Source organism: Haemorhous mexicanus, chromosome 5 (genome assembly GCF_027477595.1).
Source record: "Haemorhous mexicanus isolate bHaeMex1 chromosome 5, bHaeMex1.pri, whole genome shotgun sequence".
In the NCBI taxonomy this organism is placed as follows: Eukaryota; Metazoa; Chordata; class Aves; order Passeriformes; family Fringillidae; genus Haemorhous; species Haemorhous mexicanus.
In genome coordinates, this window is record NC_082345.1 from 77,187,664 (window position 1) to 77,211,801 (window position 24,138).

At 33.7% G+C, this 24,138-nt stretch overlaps 1 protein-coding gene across 18 annotated transcripts in view; it reads left to right on the forward strand.

Moving 5' to 3' along the window:
- TCF4 (transcription factor 4) overlaps nucleotides 1–22,969 on the forward strand; it is a 137,825-nt gene extending 114,856 nt beyond the window's left edge. For 15 of the 18 annotated variants that reach the window (XM_059847785.1, XM_059847776.1, XM_059847777.1 and 12 more), the window contains 3 exons: nucleotides 361–410; nucleotides 17,556–17,661; nucleotides 22,755–22,969. In XM_059847785.1, coding sequence (XP_059703768.1) covers nucleotides 361–410; nucleotides 17,556–17,661; nucleotides 22,755–22,954 — 356 coding nt within the window. In that variant the 3' untranslated portion in view covers nucleotides 22,955–22,969. The remainder of the gene's footprint in view (nucleotides 1–360; nucleotides 411–17,555; nucleotides 17,662–22,754) is intronic. The other 3 variants (XM_059847774.1, XM_059847775.1, XM_059847783.1) reach the window with 1 other exon arrangement.
- The last annotated feature ends 1,169 nt before the right edge of the window (nucleotides 22,970–24,138 follow it).

The following is a 24,138-nucleotide window of genomic DNA, read 5'->3' on the forward strand; positions in this document are numbered from 1 at the left end:
AAATCCCAAATCCCAAAACCCCCAAATACCAAAACCCCCAAACCCCAAATCCCCAAATCCCAAATCCCAAAACCCCAAACCCCCAAATCCCCAAACCCCAAACCTAAAACCCCCAAACCCCAAATCCCCAAATCCCAAAACCCCAAATCCCCAAATCCCAAAACCCCAAATCCCCAAATCCCAAAACCCCAAATCCCCAAATCCCAAATCCCAAATCCACAAACCCCAAAACCCCCAAATCTCCAAACCCCAAACCCCCAAACCCCAAACCCCAAACCCCAAACCCCATAAAAACCCCATAAAAACCCCATAAAAACCCCAAAATGTGGGTTCCTAATCCCCTTTTTCCCTTCCTTCCAGAAGTTCAGACAAAGAAAGTTCGGAAGGTGCCTCCGGGTTTGCCGTCCTCTGTAAGTTCGGGACCTTTTTGGGGGAAATTTTGGGATTTTGGGGATTTGTAGGATTTGTAGGATTTTGGGGAATTTTGGGGATTTTTTAGGATTTTTTGGGGATTTTTGGGGGAATTTTTTGGGATTTTTAGGGATTTTTTGGGGATTTTTAGGGATTTTTTCGAGAAATTTTGGGGGATTTTTATGGGATTTTTTTTGGATTTTAATGGGATTTTTTAGGGATTTTATGGGGATTTTTATGGGATTTTTTCGGGATTTTATGGGGATTTTTATGGGATTTTTTTTGGATTTTAATGGGATTTTTTAGGGATTTTATGGGGATTTTTAGGGATTTTTTGGGGATTTTTTAAGGATTTTTTAGGGATTTTTTGGGGATTTTTATGGGAAATTTTGGGGGATTTTTATGGGATTTTTTTTGGATTTTAATGGGATTTTTTAGGGATTTTAATGGGATTTTTTGGATTTTTATGGGATTTTTATGGGATTATTTTGGGATTTTTTGGGGATTTTTATGGGATTTTTTTGGGGGAATTTTTTGGGGATTTTTTTAGGATTTTTTGGGGCTTTTTTGGGGATTTTATGGGATTTTCTGGGGATTTTTTTGGGGATTTTCTTAGGGATTTTTTAGGGATTTTTTGGGGATTTTTATGGAAAATTTTGGGGGATTTTTATGGGATTTTTTTGGATTTTAATGGGATTTTTTAGGGATTTTATGGGGATTTTTATGGGATTTTTTAGATTTTTATGGGATTTTTTGGGATTTTTTTATTTTATGGGATTTTTTAGGGATTTTATGGGGGGATTTTTTGGGGATTTTTTGGGGGGATTTTTTGGGGATTTTTTGGGGATTTTTTTAGGATTTTTTTGGGGATTTTACGGGAATTTATGGGGATTTTATGGGGATTTTAATGGGATTTTTTTGGGGATTTTAATGGGATTTTTTAGGGATTTTATGGGGATTTTTAGGGATTTTTATGGGATTATTTTGGGATTTTTTGGGGATTTTTATGGGATTTTTTTGGGGGGATTTTTGGGGATTTTTTTAGGATTTTTTGGGGTTTTTTTGGGGATTTTATGGGATTTTCTGGGGATTTTTTGGGGGATTTTCTTAAGGATTTTTTAGGATTTTTTGGGGATTTTTTGGGATTTTTGGGGGATTTTTTGGGGATTTTTTTGGGACTCTATGGGGATTTTTTTGGGTTTTTTTTGGGAAATGTTTGGGGATTTTTTAGGGATTTTTTTTATTTTTGGGGGATTTTTAGAGATTTTTTAAGATTGTTTTGGGGATTTTTTGGGGATTTTGATGGGATTTTTTGGGGATTTTTTTAGGGATTTTTGAGGATTTTTGGTGAAGTTTTTGGGGATTTTTATGGGAAATTTATGGGATTTTTGGGGGATTTTAGGGGATTTTTTTGGGATTTTATGGGATTTTCTGGGGATTTTTTTAGGGATTTTATGGGATTTTTATGGGATTTTTATGGGATTTTTATGGGATTTTTTTGGGTTTTTTGCAGATTTTTGAGGATTTTTGGTGAAGTTTTTTGGGATTTTTATGGGAAATTTATGGGATTTTGGGGGGATTTTTTGGGGGATTTTTGAGGATTTTTGGGGATTTTTATGGGATTATTTTGGGATTTTTGGGGGATTTTTTGGGGATTTTTTTGAGGTTTTTTTTTTTATTTTATGGGATATTTTAGGGATTTTTATGGGATTTTTATGAGATTTTAAAGGGAATTTTTGGGGATTTTTTTGGATTTTATGGGAATTTTAATGGGATTTTTATGGGATTTTTAGGGATTTTATGGGGATCTTTTGGGGAAATTTTTGGGGATTTTTTGGAGATTTTTTTGGAATTTTTATGGGTTTTTTTTAGGATTTTTTTGGGATTTTTTTTCGGATTTTATGGGGATATAAAGGGATTTTTTGGGGGATTTTTGGGGATTTTTTAGGGATTTTAGAAGGATTTTTAATGGATTTTTTGGGTTTTTTAATGGGAATTTTTTTGGGATTTTTATGGATTTTTTGGGGATTTTACTGGGATTTTTATGAGATTTTTGGAGAATTTTTAGGGATTTTAAAGGGAATTTTTATGGGAATTTTGGGGGCTTTTTAGGGGATCTTTTGGGGATTTTTTGGTGATTTTTATGGGATTTTTTTGGATTTTTATGGGATTTTTATGGGATTTTTTTTATTTTTAATGGGATTTTTATGGGATTTTTTTTTGATTTTTAGGGGAAGTTTTTGGGATTTTTATGGGAATTTCTTGGGATTTCAGTGGAATTTTATGGGACTGAAATGGGATTTTTATAGGATTTTTGAGGGGATTTTTTTGGGATTTTTTGGGGATTTTAAAAGGAATTTTTATGGGAATTTTTGGGAATTTTTAGGGGATTTTTTTTTTTAATTTTTGGGGATTTTTTAGGATTTTTTGGGGGAATTTTTTGGGGATTTTTGGGGTGAAAATCCCATAAAAATCCCCCAAATAGGGAAGAAAAGCCGAGGGAAAGTGGAATCGATTCCATTGGAGTCCATGGGGAGCCTTTGGTCATATTCGGCCTCATTTGCATATCATTTGCATATCGACACCTCATTTGCATATCTATACGAACTCACCTGTCTGTAATTTGGGTATTGATACTGCCTCATTTGCATATCGTGGGGTATTGATAGAGGCTCGCCGTTCTGTGGATACTGCCTCATTTGCATATCGTTCTGGTGCTGATAGGCTCATTTGCATAGCGCTCTGGTATTGATACTGCCTCATTTACATATTCCGATGTCAGTAGTCTCATTTGGATAGAATTCGGGTATCGATACAGCCTCATTTGCATATCATTCGGATATTGGTACCGCCTCATTTGCATAGCACTCCTGTATTGATACAGCCTCATCTGCATATGATTCTAATATGAACAGCCTCATTTGCATATCATCTTCATATTGATACAGTTCTGTTTTCATATCATTATGGTATTGATAACCTCATTTGCATATCATTCTGATATCACCAATGTCATTTGCATATAATTCATATAACAATAGTCTAATTTGCATATCATTCTGGTATTGATACAGCCTCATTTGAATATAATTCTGGTATGGATACAGACTCATTTGCATATAATTCTCTCATCAAAAGAGCATCATTTGCATATCACTCTGATATCAATACTGCCTCATTTGCATACCATTATGGTATTGATAACCTCATTTGCATATCATTCGGGTATATATACAACCTCATTTGCCTATCATTCTGCTATTGACCGTGCCTCATTTGCATATTGCACTATCGACAAGCTCATTTGCATATCATTCTGCTATTGAGACCACCAAATCCATAATTAATTCTGATAGACACTGCCTCATTTGCATATTATTTGCATATCAGTACAACCTCATTTGATTATCATTCTGCTATCAATAGCCTCATTTGCATACAGTTCTGATGTCAATAGTCCAATTTACATATCAAACAGATATTGATACAGCCTCATTTGCATATCACTCTGATATCGATACAGTCTCATTTACATATCATTAAGATATAGATGCTGTCATTTGAATATCGTTATGATATCTAGCACTTCATTTGCATATAATTCTGATAGATTGTGCCTCATTTGCATATACTATTGATCTCAACACCACCTCATTTGCATATGATATTGACACAGCCTCATTTGCATACAACACCGATATTGGTAACATCTCATTTGCAAATCATTTAGATATTGACGCCACTTCATTTGCATATCATCCTGGTATTGATAGGCTCATTTGCATACTGTCCTGTGCTTGATAGCAGCTCATTTGCATACCATTCTAATACTGACCCTGCCTCATTTGCATTCGATATCGATATCAAAACCACCCCATTTGCATATAATATTGACACAGCCTCATTTGCATACAACCCTAATTGTGATCACAATTCATTTGTGTATAATCATATCCACACCGCCTCATTTGCATATCGGTCTGGCATTGATCACACCTCATTTGCATATCGTGCTGGTATTGATAACCTCATTTGCATATCGTGCCGGTATTGATAACCTCATTTGCATATCGTGCTGGTATTGATAACCTCATTTGGATATCAGTCTGCTATTGATCGCACCTCATTTGCATATCATGCTGTTATCAAGAACCGCATTTGCATATCGGTCTGGTATTGATCGCACCTCATTTGCATATCATGCTGGTATCAAGTACCGCATTTGCATATCGGTCTGGTATTGATAACCTCATTTACATATCGGCCTGGCATTGATCGCACCTCATTTGCATATCATGCTGGTATCAAGAACCGCATTTGCATATCGGTCTGGTATTGATCGCACCTCATTTGCATATCATACTAGTATCGATAACCTCATTTGCATATCGGTCTGGCACTGATAGCGCCTCGTTTGGAGCTCGTTCTGATCTCGATCCTGCCTCATTTGCATCTCATTTCGATATCGACAGGGCCTCAAATTTGTGAGGGGAACATTTTGGCGGGAAAAATTTGGCGGGAAAAAATTTGGCGGGAAAATGGGCGGCTTCGGCGGGTCCGGCTTGAGCAAGGTCCGGTTGGAGCTGGGAGAGCGCCCCCTCTAGAGGGGAACGAGGGAACTGCAGGAGAAATTGGGGAAAATTTGGGGAAAATTGGGGAAAAACTGGGGAAAAATTGGGGAAAATTTGGGGGAAAATTGGGGGAAAATTGGGGGAAAATTGGGGAAAAATTGGGGAAAAATTGGGGAAAATTTGGGGGAAAATTGGGGGAAAATTGGGGGGAAATTGGGGGGAAATTGGGGGGAAATTGGAAATTTTTTGGGAATTTTTTAGGGGATTTTTAGGGGAATTTTTGAGGATTTTTTGGGGAATTTTTGGGGATTTTTTGGGGAATTTTGGGGATTTTTAGGGGAATTTTTGAGGATTTTTGGGGGAATTTTGGGGATTTTAATGGGATTTTTGGGGGAATTTTTGGGGATTTTTAAGGGAATTTTTTGGGATTTTTTTTTTGGGATTATTTTTGGATTTTTAGGGGAATTTTTTGGAGATTTTTAGGGGATTTTAACAGGATTTTTTTTTTTATTTTAATGGGATTTTTTTGGGGATTTTTAAGGGAATTTTTAGGATTTTTTGGGGATTTTTAGGGGAATTTTAATGGGATTTTTGGGGATTTTGATTGGAATTCTTTGGGATATTTTGGGGATTTTTTGGAATTTTTTTGGGTATTTCTTGAGGGCTTTTAAGGGATTTTTAGGGGAATTTTTGGGGATTTTTAGGGGAATTTTTGAGGATTTTTTTGGGAACTTTGGGGATTTTTAGGGGATTTTAATGGGATTTTTAGGGGAATTTTTGAGGATTTTTGGGGGAATTTTGGGGATTTTTTGGGGATTTTAATGGGATTTTTAGGGGATTTTAATGGGATTTTTTGGGAATTTTAGGGGATTTTTTGGGAATTTTAGGGGATTTTTTGGGGAATTTTTGAGGATTTTTTGGGGAATTTTTTGGAATTTTTGGGGAAATTTTGGGGATTTTTAGGGGAATTTTGGGGATTTTAATGGGATTCTTGGGGGAATTTTTGGGGATTTTTAAGGGAATTTTTTGGGATTTTTTTTGGATTATTTTTGGATTTTTAGGGGAATTTTTTGGAGATTTTTAGGGGATTTTAACAGGATTTTTTTTTTATTTTAATGGGAATTTTTGGGGATTTTTAAGGGAATTTTTAGGATTCTTTGGGGATTTTTAGGGGAATTTTAATGGGATTTTTGGGGATTTTGATTGGAATTCTTTGGGATATTTTGGGGATTTTTTGGAATTTTTTTGGGTATTTCTTGAGGGCTTTTAAGGGATTTTTAGGGGAATTTTAGTGGGATTTTTAGGGGAATTTTTGAGGATTTTTTGGGGAATTTTGGGGATTTTTTTAGGGGAATTTTGGGGATTTTTGGGGAAATGTTTGGAGATTTTTAGGGGAATTTTTGAGGATTTTTTTGGGAACTTTGGGGATTTTTAGGGGATTTTAATGGGATTTTTAGGGGATTTAAATGGGATTTTTTGGGAATTTTAGGGGATTTTTTGTGGAATTTTTGGGGATTTTTGGGGAAATGTTTGGGGATTTTTAGGGGAATTTTGGAGGATTTTTTTTGGAACTTTGGGGATTTTTAGGGGATTTTAATGGGATTTTTAGGGGAATTTTTGAGGATTTTTTGGGGAATTTTGGGGATTTTTTAGGGGAATTTAGGGGATTTTTTGGGGAAATTTTTGGGGATTTTTTAGGGGAATTTTGGGGATTTTTTGGGGAACTTTGTGGATTTTTAGGGGATTTTAATGCGATTTTTAGGGGAATTTTGGAGGATTTTTTGGGGAATTTTGGGGATTTTTTGGGGAATTTTTGGGGATTTTTGGGGAAATTTTTGGGGATTTTTAGGGGAATTTTTGAGGATTTTTTGGGGAACTTTGTGGATTTTTAGGGGATTTTAATGGGATTTTTAGGGGAATTTTTGAGGATTTTTTGGGGAATTTTGGGGATTTTTTTAGGGGAATTTTGGGGATTTTTTGGGGATTTTTAGGGAAATTTTTGAGGATTTTTTTTGGGAACTTTGTGGATTTTTAGGGGATTTTAATGGGATTTTTAGGGGAATTTTTGAGGATTTTTTGGGGAATTTTGGGGATTTTTAGAGGAATTTTGGGGATTTTTTGGGGAATTTTTGGGGGATTTTTAGGGGATTTTAATGGGAATTTTGGGGGATTTTAAAGGGATTTTTTTTGGATTTTTGGGGGAATTTTGGGATTTTTTAGGGGGTTTTAATGGGATTTTTGGGGGAAATTTGGGGATTTTTTAGGGGAATTTTGGGGATTTTTAGGGGAATTTTGAGGATTTTTTGGGGATTTTTTGGAATATTTTGGGTATTTTTTGAGGACTTTTAAGGGATTTTTAGGGAATTTTTTGGGGATTTTTAGGGGAATTTTGGGGATTTTTTGGGAATTTTTTTGGGATTTTTATGGGATTTTTGGGGACTTCTGGGGATTTTTTTTGGATTTTAATGGGAATTTTGGTGGATTTTTAAGGGAATTTGGGGGGATTTTTTTTTTATTTTTGGGGGAATTTTGGTGGATTTTTAAGGGATTTTGGAGGGATTTTTTGGGAATTTTTTGAGATTTTTTTTGGAATTTTTTGGGGATTTTTTTGAGGATTTTTAAGGGATTTTAATGGGATTTTTAGGGGAATTTTAATGGGATTTTTAGGGATTTTTTGGGAATTTCTGGGGGTATTTTTAGCGGAATTTTGGGGATTTTAAAGGGATTTTAATGGGATTTTTTGGGAATTTTTGGGGGATGTTTTGAGGACTTTTAAGGGATTTTTAGGGGAATTATTTGGGGATTTTTTTGGGATTTTTGGGGGAATTTTTGGGGATTTTTAGGGGATTTTAATGGGAATTTAAATGGGATTTTATGGGATTTTAATGGGATTTTTAGGGGGATTTTTATGGGAATTTTGGGGAATTTTTAGGGGATTTTAATGGGAATTTTTGGGGATTTTAATTGGATTTTTGGGGGAATTTTTTGGATTTTAATGGGAATTTAAATGGGATTTTTATGGGATTTTTGGGGGGATTTTTGGGGAATTTTTGGGGATTTTATTGGGAATTTAAAAGGGATTTTTATGGGATTTTTGGGGGAATTTTGGGGGATTTTAATGGGATTTTAAAGAGATTTTTTTGGGGATTTTTATGGGAATTTTTGAGGATTTTAATGGAGATTTTTGAGGGATTTTTATGGAAATTTAAATGGAAATTTGTAGGGGAATTTTTGGGGATTTTTTTGGAATTTTTAGGGGAATTTTTTTGGATTTTTATGGTTTTTTGGGGGGAATTTTTGGAATTTTTCGGGGATTTTTAGGGTTTTTTTGGGGATTTTAATGGGAATTTTTTTCGGATTTTTATGGGAATTTCGGGGGATTTTTTGGGGTATTTTTTGGGATTTTTATTAGATTTTTATGGGATTTCTTTGGGATTTTTGGGAATTTTTAGGGAAATATTTAGGGATTTTTTGGGGATTTTTATGGGAATTTTTTGGGATCTTTATGGGATTTTTGGGGGGATTTTAGGGGGATTTTTAAGGGAATTTTGGGGATTTTTTGGGGATTTTAATGGGGATTTTTAAGGGATTTTTTTTTTTTATTTTAATGGGAATTTTGGGGAGTTTTTTAGGGAATTTTTGGGATTTTTTGGGGGGGAATTTTTGGGATTTTTTGGGGGGATTTTTCCCCATTTTTTCCCCCCTCCCAACCACCACAAAAAAAAAAAAAAAATCCAATTTGGAGCATCACCAGAAGGGCTTCTTTGCATTTTTAATTTAGTAACTAACAGCTGCATACATTTGCATATTAATGAGTTGCAGATGAAATCATGCATGCCTAATTACCCCGGCGTTCGTCAAGCGCCGCTTTGATGGATGGAGGAGGAAAAATCCCCCCAAAAAACCCCCCAAAAATTCAATTTATTTCCGATTTTTTGCCATTTTTTTTTCATCCTTAGGTTAATTAACGATGGTGTTAATTAGGGAGAGGATGGGTGGGGATTTTTGGGGGAATTTTGGGATTTTTTGGGGATTTTTGGGGGATTTTTGGGGGGATTTTTGGGGGATATTTTGGGATTTTTTTAGGATTTTTGGGGGGGATTTTTAGGGAGTTTTTGGGATTTTTATGGGGATTTTTTAGGGATTTTTTTAGGATTTTTGGGGGGATTTTTAGGGATATTAATGGGAATTTTTGGGACTTTTTAAGGGATTTTTAGGGATTTTTTGGGGGGATTTTTAGGGAGTTTTTGGGATAATAATGGGAATTTTTGGGACTTTTTAAGGGATTTTTAGGGATTTTTTGGGGGGATTGTTTGGGGATTTTAAGGGATTTTTTAGGGATTTTTTAGGATTTTTTTGGGATTTTTGGCGGGATTTTTTTGGGATTTTTTGGGGGGATTTTTAGGGATTTTTGGGGACTTTTAGGGATTTTTTGAGGATTTTTTGGGGAATTTTTTTGGGATTTTTAGGGATTTTTTTGGGATTTTTTTTTTAATTTTTAGGGATTTTTTTGGGATTTTTGGGGGGATTTTTGGTGATTTTTTGGGACTTTTTGGGGAATTTTTTTGGGATTTTTTGTGGGGGATGTTTGGTGATTTTTTGGGAATTTATAGGGATTTTTTTGGGATTTTTGGGATTTTTTAGTGGATTTTGGGGGGATTTTTGTGGGGATGTTTGGTGATTTTTTGAGAATTTTTAGGGATTTTTTGAACATTTTTGGGGGATTTTGGGGGGATTTTTGGGGATTTTTCGGGGATTTATTGGGGATTTTTAGGGATTTTTTGGGGAATTTTTAAGGGATTTTTTTGGGGATTTTTTTGGGGATTTTTAGGGATTTTTTTTTTTTTGGATTTTAAAGAGATTTTTTTAGGATTTTTTGGGGGATTTTTTTTGGGATTTTTGGTGATTTATTTGGAATTTTCTGAGATTTTTGGGGGGGAATTTTTGGGGATTTTTTAGGGATTTTTTTGGGATTTTTATGTGAATTTTTGGGGATTTTTTACAGACTTTTAGGGATTCTTAAAGGATTTTGGGGGGGATTTTTATGGGATTTTTTGGGGATATTTTGGGATTTTATGGGGATTTTTAGGGATTTTTTGGGGATTTTTTTAGGATTTTGGGGGGGATTTTTAGGGATTTTTATGGGAATTTTTGGGGATTTTTTACGGATTTTTAGGATTTTTTAAGGATTTGGGGGGGGGGATTTTTTGGGGATTTTTAGCGACTTTTTGGGATTTTTATGGGGATTTTTTAGGGGTTTTTCGGGATTTTTTAGGATTTTTGAGGGATTTTTTGGGGAATTTTTGGGGGATTTTTAGGATTTTTTAAGGATTTGGGGGGGGGGGATTTTTTGGGGATTTTTAGCGACTTTTTGGGATTTTTATGGGGATTTTTTAGGGGTTTTTCGGGATTTTTTAGGATTTTTGAGGGATTTTTTGGGGAATTTTTGGGGGATTTTTAGGGATTTTGGGGGATTTTTTGGGGATTTATATGGGATTTTTTAGGGATTTTTTTGAGGATTTTTGGGGGATTTTGGGGGGATTTTTAAGGGATTTTTGGGGATTTTTGGGGGATTTTTGGGGGGTTATTAGGGACTTTTTTGGGGATTTTTAAGGGATTTTTTAAGGAATTTTTTGGGATTTTTGGGGGGATTTTTAGGGGTTTTTTTGGATTTTTATGGGAATTTTTAGGGATTTTTTTGGGGATTTTTTAGGGATTTTTTTAGGAATTTTTTGGGATTTTTGGGGGGATTTTTAGGGATTTTTTTGGATTTTTATGATAAATTTTTGGGGATTTTTTAGGGATTTTTTGAGGATTTTTTGGGGATTATTAGGGGATTTTTGGGGAATTTTGAGGGATTTTTGGGGAATTTTGGGGGGATTTTTTAGGGATTTTTGGGGGGGATTTTTAGGGATTTTTATGGGAATTTTGGGGGATTTTTTGAGGAATTTTTTAGGGATTTTTATGGGAATTTTGGGGGATTTTTTGAGTATTTTTTTAGGGATTTTTATGGGAATTTGGGGGGATTTTTTGAGTATTTTTTTAGGGATTTTAATGGGAATTTTGGGGAATTTTTTGAGGATTTTTTTAGGGATTTTTGAGGGTTTTTTGGGGGATTTTGGGGGAATTTGTAGGGGATTTTTTGGGATTTTGGGGGGAATTTTTTGGTATTTTTAAGGGAATTTTGAGGGATTTTTTGGGATTTTTGGGGATTTTTATGGGATTTTTGGGGGGATTTTTTGTGGGAATTTGGGAATTTTTGGGGGGAATTTTTAGGAATTTTTAAGGGAATTTTTGGGGATTTTTAGGGAATTTTTAGGAATTTTTCGGGAATTTTTCCGGGATTTTTGGGGCATTTCTGAACCCGTCTCGCTCCGAGCTCTCTCGGCCCCTTTCCCGATCTCTGCCGAACTTTCCCGAACGTTTCCGATCTTTCCCGAAGTCCCTCGCGCCCCCTCCCGGCCGCTCCCGGTACTGCAAGGGAGTTTTTTTTTTTTCCCGCGCTTTTTTTCCCGCCTTTTTTTGGGGTGGGGAGGGGCATAAAAAATGCGCGGGAAATGGTGGGAAGGAGGAAATCAATCAGTGATCGATAATCGATAATCAATCGATATTGGGAATGAGGGAATCAATCGATCGATCAATCAATCGATAGAAGGATCAATCAATCGATATTGGGAATGAGGCGATCAATCAATAATCAATCGATATTGGTAATAATGGAATCAATCAATCAATCAATCGATATTGGGAATGAGGGAATCAATCAATCAATCAATCAATCCACACAGGGATCAATCAATTAATCGATATTGGGAATGAGGGAATCAATTAATCAATAATCAATCAATATTGGTAATAATGGAATCAACAAATGAATCGATATTGGGAACGAGGCGATCAATCAATCAATCCATAGAGGGATCAATCAATTAATCGATATTGGGAATGAGGGAATCAATTAATCAATAATCAATCAATATTGGTAGTAATGGAATCAATCAATAAATGAATCGATATTGGGAACGAGGCGATCAATCAATCAATCGATAGGGGGATCAATCAATCGATATTGGGAATGAGGGGATCAATCAATCAATCAATATCTGTATTGGACCTCAATCGATCAATCATTCAATCAATCAATCAATCAATCAATATCAGATATTGGAGCACCGTCAATCAATCAATCAATCAATCAATCAATCATCTGATATTGGAGCACAATCAATCAATCAATCAATGGATCAATCAATCAATAACCGAAATTGGAGCTCAATCACTCAATCAATCAATATCTGATCTTGGAAATCGATCAATCAATCGATCAATATCAGATATTGGAGCTCCATCAATCAATCGATCATTTAATCAATCAATCGATCAATCAATAACCGATATTAGAGCTACATCAATCAATCGATCAATCAATCAATATCTGATATTGGAGCTCCATCAATCAATCGATCAATCAGTAACTGATATTGGAGCTCCATCAATCAATCGATCATTTAATCAATCAATTGATCCATCAATCAATAACTGATATTGGAAATTGATCGATCGATCAATCAATCAATATCTGATATTGGAGCTCCATCAATTGATCAATCAATCACTATCTGATATTGGAGCTCAATCAATCAATCGATCAATCAATCACCGATATTGGAGCTCAATCAATCAATCGATCATTTAATCAATCGATTGATCGATCAATCGATAACCGATATTGGAAATCGATCGATCAATCAATCAATATCTGATATCGGAGCTCCATCAATTGATCAATCAATCACTATCTGATATTGGAGCTCAATCAATCAATCGATCAATCAATAACTGATATTGGAGCTCCATCAATCAGTCGATCATTTAATCATTCGATTGATCGATCAATCAATAACCGATATTGGAAGTCGATCAATCGATCAGTCAATCAATATCTGATATTGGAGCTCCATCAATCAATCGATCAATCAATCAATCAATATCTCTTATTGGAGCTCAATCAATCAATTGATCAATCAATAACTGATATTGGAGCTCCATTAATCAATCAATCATTTAATCAATCGATTGATCGATCAATCAATAACCGATATTGGAAGTCGATCAATCGATCAATCAATCAATATCTGATATTGGAGCTCCATCAATTGATCAATCAATCAATCACTATCTGATATTGGAGCTCCATCAATCAATCGATCAATCAATAACCGATATTGGATCACAATCAATCAATCGATCATTTAATCAATCGATTGATCGATCAATCGATAACCGATATTGGAAATCGATCGATCAATCAATCAATATCTGATATTGGAGCTCCATCAATCAATCGATCAATCGATCAATCAATCAATAACCGATATTGGAGCTCCATCAATCAATTGATCATTTAATCAATAGATCGATCAATCAGTAACCGATATTGGAAATCAATCAATCAATCAATCGATCAATGGCTGACATCAATAACCAATTGATTGATCAATCGCTGATATTGGCAATCGATCGATCGATCAGCGATTGGCAATCAGTAATTATTGATTAATCAGCTCCTTAATAGCATTCCTAATCGATAATCGATCACCAATCTCCGATATCGATCAATTAATTGGTAATTAATGAAGGAATCAATGAGCCCATTAGTGCCTAATTAAGTATTGATTAATGGGGTCCATGAGGGGGGTGATTATCGATTATTGATCGGAACCAATAGCAATTCATTAGGGCGATATCCGACCATTAATCAATTAATCAATCAATCAATTAATTAATCAATTAAAGGCGATCATGAGTATTGATTAAGCGCCGATTGATTCGATCCCCATCCGCCCATCAATATTGATAATCGATTAATTGGATTAATGAATATTAATTAGTAATTTAACCGAATGAATAATTAATTATTAATTTCTAATCAACGCTATTAATCCCTAATTAATCATTTGGTTAATTAATGGATTGCCGTGGATTGAGGGCGGCAGTGGCGCATATTAATTAGATATTCATGCTCGTGAATGAATATTAATGAAGCGTAGAGTAAATCATGAATATTAATTATTGATTACTTAATTATTAATAGATCATTAATAATAATATATTAAATAATCGGATAGAAAAGATATTAATCAATCATTAATTATTATTAATGAAGATACTGATTGAATGTGGTAACTGAATATTAATTAGTATATAAACGCTAAATTGCATAAATTTACATAGCGAAAAAATATTAATTAGGGCTATTAATTAGCGATATTAAGTATTGATTAATCAGCCAATCAATCTATTAATTAGATATTAATTAATGACAGGACTTTATGGAAACATTTATTATGGAAATTAAGTATTCAACGGCAAATTTGCATAAATTTACATAGCGATTAACGCCATTGGGTATTAATTAGGGCTATTAATTAGCGATATTAAGTATTGATCGATCAGCCAATCAATCTATTAATTAGATATTAATTAATGACAGGAATTGAATGAAATATTTAATATGGAAATTAAGTATTCAGTGGCAAATTTGCCTACATTTACATAGCGATTAACGCCATAGAATATTAATTAGGGCGATCAATTAACATTATTAAGTGTTGATTAATCAGCCAATCAATCAATTAATTAGATAATAATCAATAACAACAATTGATGGAAATATTAACTATGGAAATTAAGTATTCAGTGACAAATTAGCATAAATTTACATCGCGATTAATGGCATTGGGTATTAATTAGGGCTATTAATTAGCGATATTAAGTATTGATTAATCAGCCAATCAATCTATTGATTAGATATTAATTAATGACAGGAATTGATGGAAATATTTGATATGGAAATTAAGTACTCAACGGCAAATTTGCATAAATTTACATAGCGATTAACGCAATTAAATATTAATTAGCGATATTAAGTATTGATTTATCAGCCAATCAATCAATTAATCAATTATTAATAGAAATTAATTGAATTATCATTATGCTAATGTCACCCTTAGGAATATCCGCCCTCTAATTTGCATACATTTGCATAAATCTTCTAAGGACTGGATATTGATTAGGTATTAATTAACCTGCTATTACTGCTAATAATCAGATATTAAATATGCTAATTACTAATAATTAGCTGCACAAATCAATAAATTAAGCATTAATGAATATTCAACGGCTAATTTGCATACATTTGCATACATTAAACATATCCCCGATTGATTATTGATGGGAAAGATTGATGAGCTATTGATTAATTGCTATTAATGACCGATGGGTTATAATTAATTATTAATTGCCGGGTTATTAATTAATTAATAATTGATTAAATAATCAATAATTTAATTAATTAACCAGAATAATTAATAATGAATCGGGGATATTAACAGGGCTGGGAAATGAATATTAATTAGCGATAATGAGTGAATTAATTGGCTATTAATTAATTGTTATTGCTAGTTATTAATTAACAATGGCGATTAAAACGAAGGGGGAAATTAATTCTTATTAATTAGAAATTAATTAGCCATTAATTAGAGCTCATTGAGAGATCAATTAATTATTGGTCATTAATCATTAATAGGAGGCAATAATTAACGGGAAATTGGGGTCTAATTATGGAAGGAATTAATTGATAATTAATAATTAATAATTAATAAATAGTGAATGGGGTTAAGTAAATGATTGATTAATTAATAAATACAATAATTGTCTGATTAATGACTGGAAAGGACTGGCTATTAAACAGAGTTAATTAATTATTACTCATCATTAATTAATTAATTGGTAATTAATTAATATATCTCATTAATTGGAATTATTTTATTAATTAATCGAGGTTTTATTACCCTAATATAAATTAATAATGAATGAACGCTGCCGTGCCTGGATATGCAAATGAGGCTCCCCAAAAGTGTCGTTATGCAAATGAGCCCTGATGAATATTTAAATTGGGGGAGGGAATGGGACCAAAAAAGCCCCAAAAATCCCCAAATTTCTCCCCTAAAAATTCCAATTTTTTTCCCCCATTTTTTCCCAATTTTCCCCCAATTTTTTTCCCATTTTTTCCCCAATTTTCTCCCAATTTTTTCCCCATTTTTCCCCCAATTTTTGCTGATTTTCTCTCATTTTCCCCCATTTTATTGCAATTATCCCCCCCAATTTTTACCCATTTTATTCCAATTTTTCATCAATTTTATTCCATTTTTCTCCCCAATTTTCCACTAATTTCCCTCCAATTTTCCTCCCAAATTTTCCCAAATTTCCCCAATTTTCCCCCAATTTTTTCCCAAATTTTCCCCATTTTCCCCCCAATTTTCCTCTAATTTTCCTCCAATTTTCCCCCCAAATTTTCCCAATTTTCCCCCAATTTATTCCCAATTTTCCCCAATCTCCCCCCATTTTATTCCAAATTTTCTCTGATTTTTTCCCCCATTTTATTCCAAGATTTCTCCCCATTTTCCCCCCAATTTTTCCCAATTTACCCCAATCTCCCCCCATTTTATTTTGATTTTTCCCCCATTTTATTCCCAATTTTTCTTCGATTTTATTCCATTTTCCCCCCATTTTTTCCCCAATTTTCCCCAATTCCCCCCAATTTTCCCCCCAATTTCCCCCCAATTTTCCCCCATTTTAATCTGATTTTTTCCCCCAATGTTTCCCCAATTTTCCCCCAATTTCTCCCCATTTTATTCCCATTTTATTTTGATTTTCCCCCCATTTTATTCTTATTTTTCATCCATTTTATTCCCAATTTTCCCCCAATTTCCCCCCAATTTTCCCCCATTTTAATCTGAATTTTTCTCCAATTTTTCCCCCAATTTCTCCCCAATTTTCCCCCAATTTTTCCCCATTTTTCCCCCAATTTCCCCCCTTTTTTCTCCAATTTCCCCCCAATTTCCCCCATTTTAATCTGAATTTTTCCCCCATTTTTCCCCAATTTTCCCCCATTTTAATCTGAATTTTTCCCCAATTTTTTCCCCTATTTTCCCCAATTTCCCCCCAATTTTCCCCTATTTTAATCTGAATTTTTCCCCAATTTTTCCCCAATTTTCCCCCAATTTCCCCCCAATTTTCCCCAATTTCCCCCAATTTTTCCCCAATTTTTCCCCATTTTATTCCCATTTTATTTTGATTTCCCCCCCATTTTATTCCAATTTTTCATCAATTTTATTCCCAATTTTCCCCCAATTCTCCCCCAATTTTTCCCCAATTTCCCCCCAATTTCCCCCCTTTTTTCTCCAATTTCCCCCCAATTTCCCCCATTTTAATCTGAATTTTTCCCCCATTTTTCCCCAATTTTCCCCCATTTTAATCTGATTTTTTCCCCCCATTTTCCCCCAATTTTCCCCCATTTTAATCTGAATTTTTCCCCAATTTTTCCCCAATTTTCCCCCAATTTTCCCCCAATTTTCCCCCAATTTTTCCCCAATTTTCCCCCAATTTTTCCCCAATTTTTTCCCAATTTTCCCCCAATTTCCCCCCAATTTTCCCCCAATTTTTCCCCAATTTTTTCCCCAATTTCCCCCATTTTTTTGGGTTCAAACCCCCTTTTTCCCCCACTTTCAGGTTTACGCTCCGTCCGCCAGCACGGCCGAGTTCAGCCGCGACTCTCCCGGCTTCCCCGGCTCCAAAGGCGTCGCCAGCACTTTCCCCTCCTCCTTCTTCATGCAAGGTCAGAAAATCCAAAAAAATCCCCAAAACGTCCCAAAAAAAATCCCCAAAAAGTCCGAAAAAAATCCCCCAAAATTTCAAAAAAATCCCCAAAAAATTCCAAGAAAAATGGTCCAAAAATTCCAAAAAAATCGCCAAAAAATCCGAAAAAAATCCCCAAAAAATCCTAAAAATATCCCCAAAAAAATCATTTAAAAATCCCCCCAAAAATCCTAAAAATATCCCTCAAAATGCTCAAAAAATCCCCAAAAATTCCATTAAAAATGGTCCAAATTTCCCAGAAAAATCCCTCAAAAATCCTAAAAAAATCCCCCAAAAAATCCTAAAAAAACTCCCCAAAAAAGTCCCAGAAAAATCCCCCAAAAATCCTCAAAAAATCCTCAAAAAATCCTTAAAAAATCCCCAAAAATCCTAAAAAAATCCTTTAAAAAATCCCCCAAAAATGCCCAAAAAATCCCCCCAAAAGTCCTAAAAATATCCCTCAAAATGCTCAAAAAATCCCCCAAAATTCCAAGAAAAATGGTCCAAAAATTCCAATTAAATCTCCAAAAATTCAAAAAAAAAATCTCCAAACAATCCTAAAAAAATCCCAAAAAATTCCTAGAAAAATTGTCCCAAAATCTGTAAAAAATCCCCAAAAAATCCTAAAAAAATCCCCCAAAAAATTCTAAAAAAATCCCCAGAAAAATCCCCCTAAAATCCTAAAAAAATCCCCAGAAAAATCCCCCAAAAATCCTCAAAAAATCCTTAAAAAATCCCCCCAAAAGTCCAATAAAAACCGTCAAAAAATCTCCAAAAATGTCCCAAAAAAATCCCCAAAAATTCCTAAAAAACTCCCCCAAAAATCCTTAAAAAATCCCCAAAAAATCCTAAAAAAAAATCCCAAAAAATTCCCAGAAAAATCCCCAAAAAATCCTAAAAAAAACCCCCAAAAAGTCCGAAAAAAATCCCCCAAAATTTCAAAAAAATCCCCCCAAAATTCCAAGAAAAATGGTCCAAAAATTCCAATAAAATCCTCAAAAATTCAAAAAAAAAAATCTCCAAAAATCCTAAAAAAATCCCAAAAAATTCCTAGAAAAATTGTCCAAAAATCCGTAAAAAATCCCCAAAAAATCCTAAAAAAATCCCCCTAAAATCCTAAAAAAATCCCCAGAAAAATCCTTAAAAAATCCCCCAAAAATTCATTTAAAAATCCCAAAAAAAATTCTTTAAAAAATCCCAAAAAATTAAAAAAAATTCCAAAAAAATTCATTTAAAAATCCCCCAAAAAATTCCTAAGAAAATCCCCAAAAATTCCTAGAAAAACTGTCCAAAAATCCGTAAAAAATCCCAAAAAAATCCTTAAAAATTCCTAAAAAAATCCCCAAAAAATTCCGAAAAAATCCCCCAAAAATCCTAAAAAAATCCCCCAAAAATCCTAAAAAAATCCCCCAAAAATCCTAAAAAAATCCCCCAAAAATCCTTTAAAAATCCCCCAAAAATCCTAAAAAAATCCCAGAAAAATTCCAAAAAAATCTCCCCAAAATTCCCAGAAAAATCCCCCAAAAATCCTTAAAAATCCCCCCAAAATCCTTAAAAATCCCCCCAAAAATTCCAAAAAAATCTCCCCAAAATTCCCCGAAAAATCCCCCAAAAATCCTAAAAAAATTCCCAGAAAAATCGTCCAAAAATTCCAAAAAAATTCATCAAAAATTCCCCAAAAATTCCTTTAATAAAGCCCGAAAATTCCAATAAAAATAGTCAAAAAATCCTAAAAAAATCCCCCAAAAATTCCTAAAAAAATCCCCCAAAAATTCCCAGAAAAATCCCCAAAAAATCCTTTAAAAATCCCCCAAAAATCCTCAAAAAATCCCCAAAAAAATCCCCCAAAAATCCTCAAAAAATCCCAAAAAATCCTAAAAAAATCCCTTAAAAAATCCCCCCAAAAGTCCAATAAAAACCGTCAAAAAATCTCCAAAATGGTCCCAAAAAATCCCCAAAAATTCCTAAAAATAGCCCCAAAAATCCTTAAAAAGTCCCCCAACAATCCTAAAAAAATCCCCAAAAAATTCCCAGAAATATCCCCAAAAAATCCTAAAAAAATCCCCCCAAAAATCCTAAAAAAATCCCCCAAAATTTCAAAAAAATCCCCAAAAAATTCCAAGAAAAATGGTCCAAAAATTCCAATAAAATCCTCAAAAATTCAAAAAAAAATCTCCAAAAAATCCTAAAAAAATCAAAAAATTCCTAGAAAAATTGTCCAAAAATCCGTAAAAAATCCCCAAAAAATCCTAAAAAAATCCCCCTAAAATCCTAAAAAAATCCCCAGAAAAATCCCCCAAAAATCCTCAAAAAATCCTTACAAAAATCCTTTAAAAATCCCCCCAAAACCCTAAAAAAATCCCCAAAAAATCCTGAAAAAAATCCTAAAAAAATCATTAAAAAATCCCCAAAAAATTCAAAAAAAATCCCCCAAAATTTCACAAAAAATCCCCAAAAAATCCTAAAAAAATCCCCAAAAAATCCTAAAAAAGTCCCCAAAAAATTCCCAAAAAATCCCCCCCAAAAATTCCAAGAAAAATGGTTCAAAAATTCCAATTAAATCTCCAAAAAATCCTAAAAATATCCCAAAAAATTCCAATAAAAATCCCAAAAAATTCATTTAAAAATCCCCCCAAAAATTCATTTAAAAATCCCCCCAAAAATCCTTTAAAAATCCCCCAAAAATCCTAAAAATATCCCCAAAAAATCCTTAAAAAATCCCCCAAAAATCCTTAAAAAAATCCCAAAAAATTAAAAAAAAAAATCCAAAAAAATTCATTTAAAAATCCCCCAAAAAATCCTAAAAAAATCCCCCTAAAATCCTAAAAAAATCCCCAAAAATTCCCAGAAAAATTGTCCAAAAATCCTAAAAAATTCCTAAAAAAATCCCCAAAAAATTCCAAAAAAATCCCCCAAAAATCCTAAAAAATCCTAAAAAATCCTAAAAAAATCCCAAAAATATCATTTAAAAATCCCCAAAAATTCCCAGAAAAATTCCCCAAAAAATCCTTAAAAAATCCACCAAAATTCCAAAAAAATCCCCAAAAAATCTTAAAAAAATCCCCCCAAAAATCCTTTAAAAATCCCCCAAAAGTCCTAAAATAAATCCCCTAAAAATCTTTAAAAATCCCTAAAAATTCACAGAAAATAATACCAAAAAATCCTAAAAAAATCCACAAAAAATCCTAAAAAAATCCCCCAAAAATCCTAAAAAAATCCCCCAAAATACCCAGAAAAATTGTCCAAAATTCCCAGAAAAAATCTCAAAAAAAAAAAAAACCTAAAAAAATCCCCCAAAAAATCCAAATTTTGGCATTAAAAATCCCAAATTTGGCATTAAAAACCACCAAAAAATCCCAAATTTTGGTCTCAAAAATCCATTAAAAATCCAAATTTTTGGACCAAAAATCCCAAATTTTAGACCCAAAAATCCCTAAAAAAATCCCAAATTTTGGCATTAAAAATCCCCCAAAACTCCCAAAATTTGGCCCAAAAAATCCCTAAAAAATCCAAATTTTTGCAAAAAAAATTTCCAAATTTTGGCCAAAAAAAATCCCAAATTTTGGACCCAAAAATCCCTAAAAAAATCCCAAATTTTTGCCTGAAAAATCCCAATTTTATCTCCAAAAAATCCTGATTTTTTTAGTCTAAAAAATCCCAAATTTTGGACTAAAAAAATCCCAAATTTTGACCAAAAAATCCCCCCAAAAATCGCAAATTTTGGCCAAAATATCCCTAAAAAATCCAGATTTTTGGACAAAAAAATACCAAATTTTGGCAACAAAAATCCCCCAAAAAATCCCAAAATTTGGCCCAAAAAGTCCCCAAAAAATCTCAAATTTTGGCATTAAAAAATCCCTAAAAAAATTCAAATTTTTTGACCAAAAAAATCCAAATTTTGGCCAAAAAAAAATCCCCTTAGAAAATCCAAATTTTTGCTCCAAAAAATTCCAAATTTTGGCCCAAAAAATCCCAAATTTTGGCATTAAAAATCCCCAAAAAAATCCCAAATTTTTACACCAAAAAATCCAAATTTTTGCTCCAAAAATCTCAAATTTTCACCCTAAAAATCCCTAAAAAAATCGAAATTTTTGGATTGAAGAAATCCTAATTTAGGCTCAAAAAATCCCAAATTTTGACCAAAAAAATCCCCCTCAAAATCCCAAATTTTGGCCCAAAAAATCCCTAAAAAATCCAAATTTTTGGCCCAGAAAATAACAAATTTTGGCATCAATAATCCCAAATTTTGGCGTTATAAATCCCCAAAAAATCCCAAAATTTGGCCCCAAAAATCCCCCAAAAATCCCAAATTTTGGCAATAAAAATCCCTAAAAAATCCAGCTTTTTGCACCAAAAAATTCCAAAATTTGGACCAAAAAATCCTTAAAAAAATCCAAATTTTTGGCCCAAAAAATCCCAAATTTTGGCATTAAAAATACCAAAAAAATCCCAAATTTTGGACCAAAAAATCCCTAAAATAATCCAAATTTTTGGACGAAAAAATCCCAAATTTTGGCATGAAAAATCCCCCCAAAAATCCCAAATTTTGGACCAAAAAATCCCTAAAAAAATCCCAAATTTTTGGCCCAAAAAATTCCAAATTTTGGCTCAAAAAATCCCAAATTTTGGCATTAAAAATCCCTAAAAAATCCAAATTTTTGCCCAAAAAAATTTCCAAATTTTGGCTCAAAAATTTCCAAACTTTGTCTCAAAAAAAATCCCAAATTTGGGCCAAAAAAATCCCCCAAAAATCCAAATTTTGGCCCCAAAAATCCCAAATTTTGGCATTAAAAATCCAAAAAAAATCCCAAATTTTTGGTCCAAAAAAATCCAATTTTTTCTCAAAAAAAATCCCAATTTTTTCCACCCAAAAAACCCCAAATTTCCCCCCAAAAAATCCCAATTTTTTCACTTAAAAATCCCATTTTTTTCTCCAAAAAATCCCATTTTTCCCCCATAAAATCCCCTTTTTTCGCCCGATTTTCGCCCAAATCTCCCCAAATTTTAGGATTGATTAAAATGAATGATTTTAGGTGGATTTTAATGAAAATAATTTGATTTTTTTTCTTCCAGATGGGCACCACAGCAGCGACCCCTGGAGCTCCTCCAGCGGGATGAGCCAGGCCGGTTACTCGGCCATGTTGGGAAATTCTTCTCATTCCCACCTGGGCCAGGCCGGCAGCTACTGCAGCCTGCACCCCCACGACAGACTGGTGAGAAACCCCCCAAAAAATGCCCCAAAACCATCCCATAATATCCCCAAAATAGCCTGAAAAAATTGCCCAAAAATCCCATTTTTTTCCTTTAAAAAATCCTTTTTTTTCCCCAAAAAATTCAAATTTTTTCCCCCAAAAATTCAAATTTTTCCCCCATTTTCCCCCAATTTTTTTTCCTAATTTTTCCCCCCATTTTTCCCCAAAAATTCAATTTTTTCCCCAATTTTTACCCATTTTTCCTCCAATTTTCCCCCAATTTTTCCCCAATTTTCGACAAATTTTCCCCCAAATTTTTCTGCAATTTTTTCCCATTTTCCCCCCAATTTTCTCCATTTTTCCTCCAATTTTCCCCCAAATTTTCCCCAATTTTACCCCAATTTTTTCCTATTTTCCCCCAATTTTTCCTAATTTTTCCCCCATTTTCCCCCCAAAAATTCATTTTTTTCCCCATTTTTTGCCCCAATTTTTCCCCCATTTTCCCCCAATTTTTCCTAATTTTTCTCCCATTTTACCCCCAAAAATTCAGTTTTTTTCCCCATTTTTTGCCCCAATTTTTACCCATTTTCCCTCCAATTTTCCCCCAATTTTTCCCCAATTTTCCCCCAATTTTTCCCAAATTTTCCCCAATTATTCCCCCAATTTTTCCCCAATTATTCCCAATTTTCCTCCATTTTTTTCTGATTTTTTCCCCCAAATTTTCCCCAATTTTCCCCCAATTTTTTCCCAATTTTCCCCAATTTTCCCCATTTTTTCCCCCATTTTTCCCCCAATGTTGGGAAATTCTTCTCATTCCCACCTGGGCCAGGCCGGCAGCTACTGCAGCCTGCACCCCCACGACAGACTGGTGAGAAACCCCCCAAAAATGCCCCAAAAACATCCCATAATATCCCCAAAATAGCCTGAAAAAATACCCAAAAAATCCCATTTTTTTCCTTAAAAAATCCCTTTTTTTTCCCTAAAAAATTCAAATTTTTTCCCCCAAAAATTCAAATTTTTCCCCCATTTTTCCCCATTTTTTTTCCTAATTTTTCCCCCATTTTCCCCCCAAAAATTCATTTTTTTCCCCATTTTTTGCCCCAATTTTTACCCATTTTTCCTCCAATTTTCCCCCAAATTTTCCCCAATTTTCCCAAATTTTTCCCCAGATTTTTCTGCAATTTTTTCCCATTTTTCCCCCAATTTTCTCCATTTTTCCTCCAATTTTCCCCCAATTTTTCCCCAATTTTCCCCCAATTTTTCCC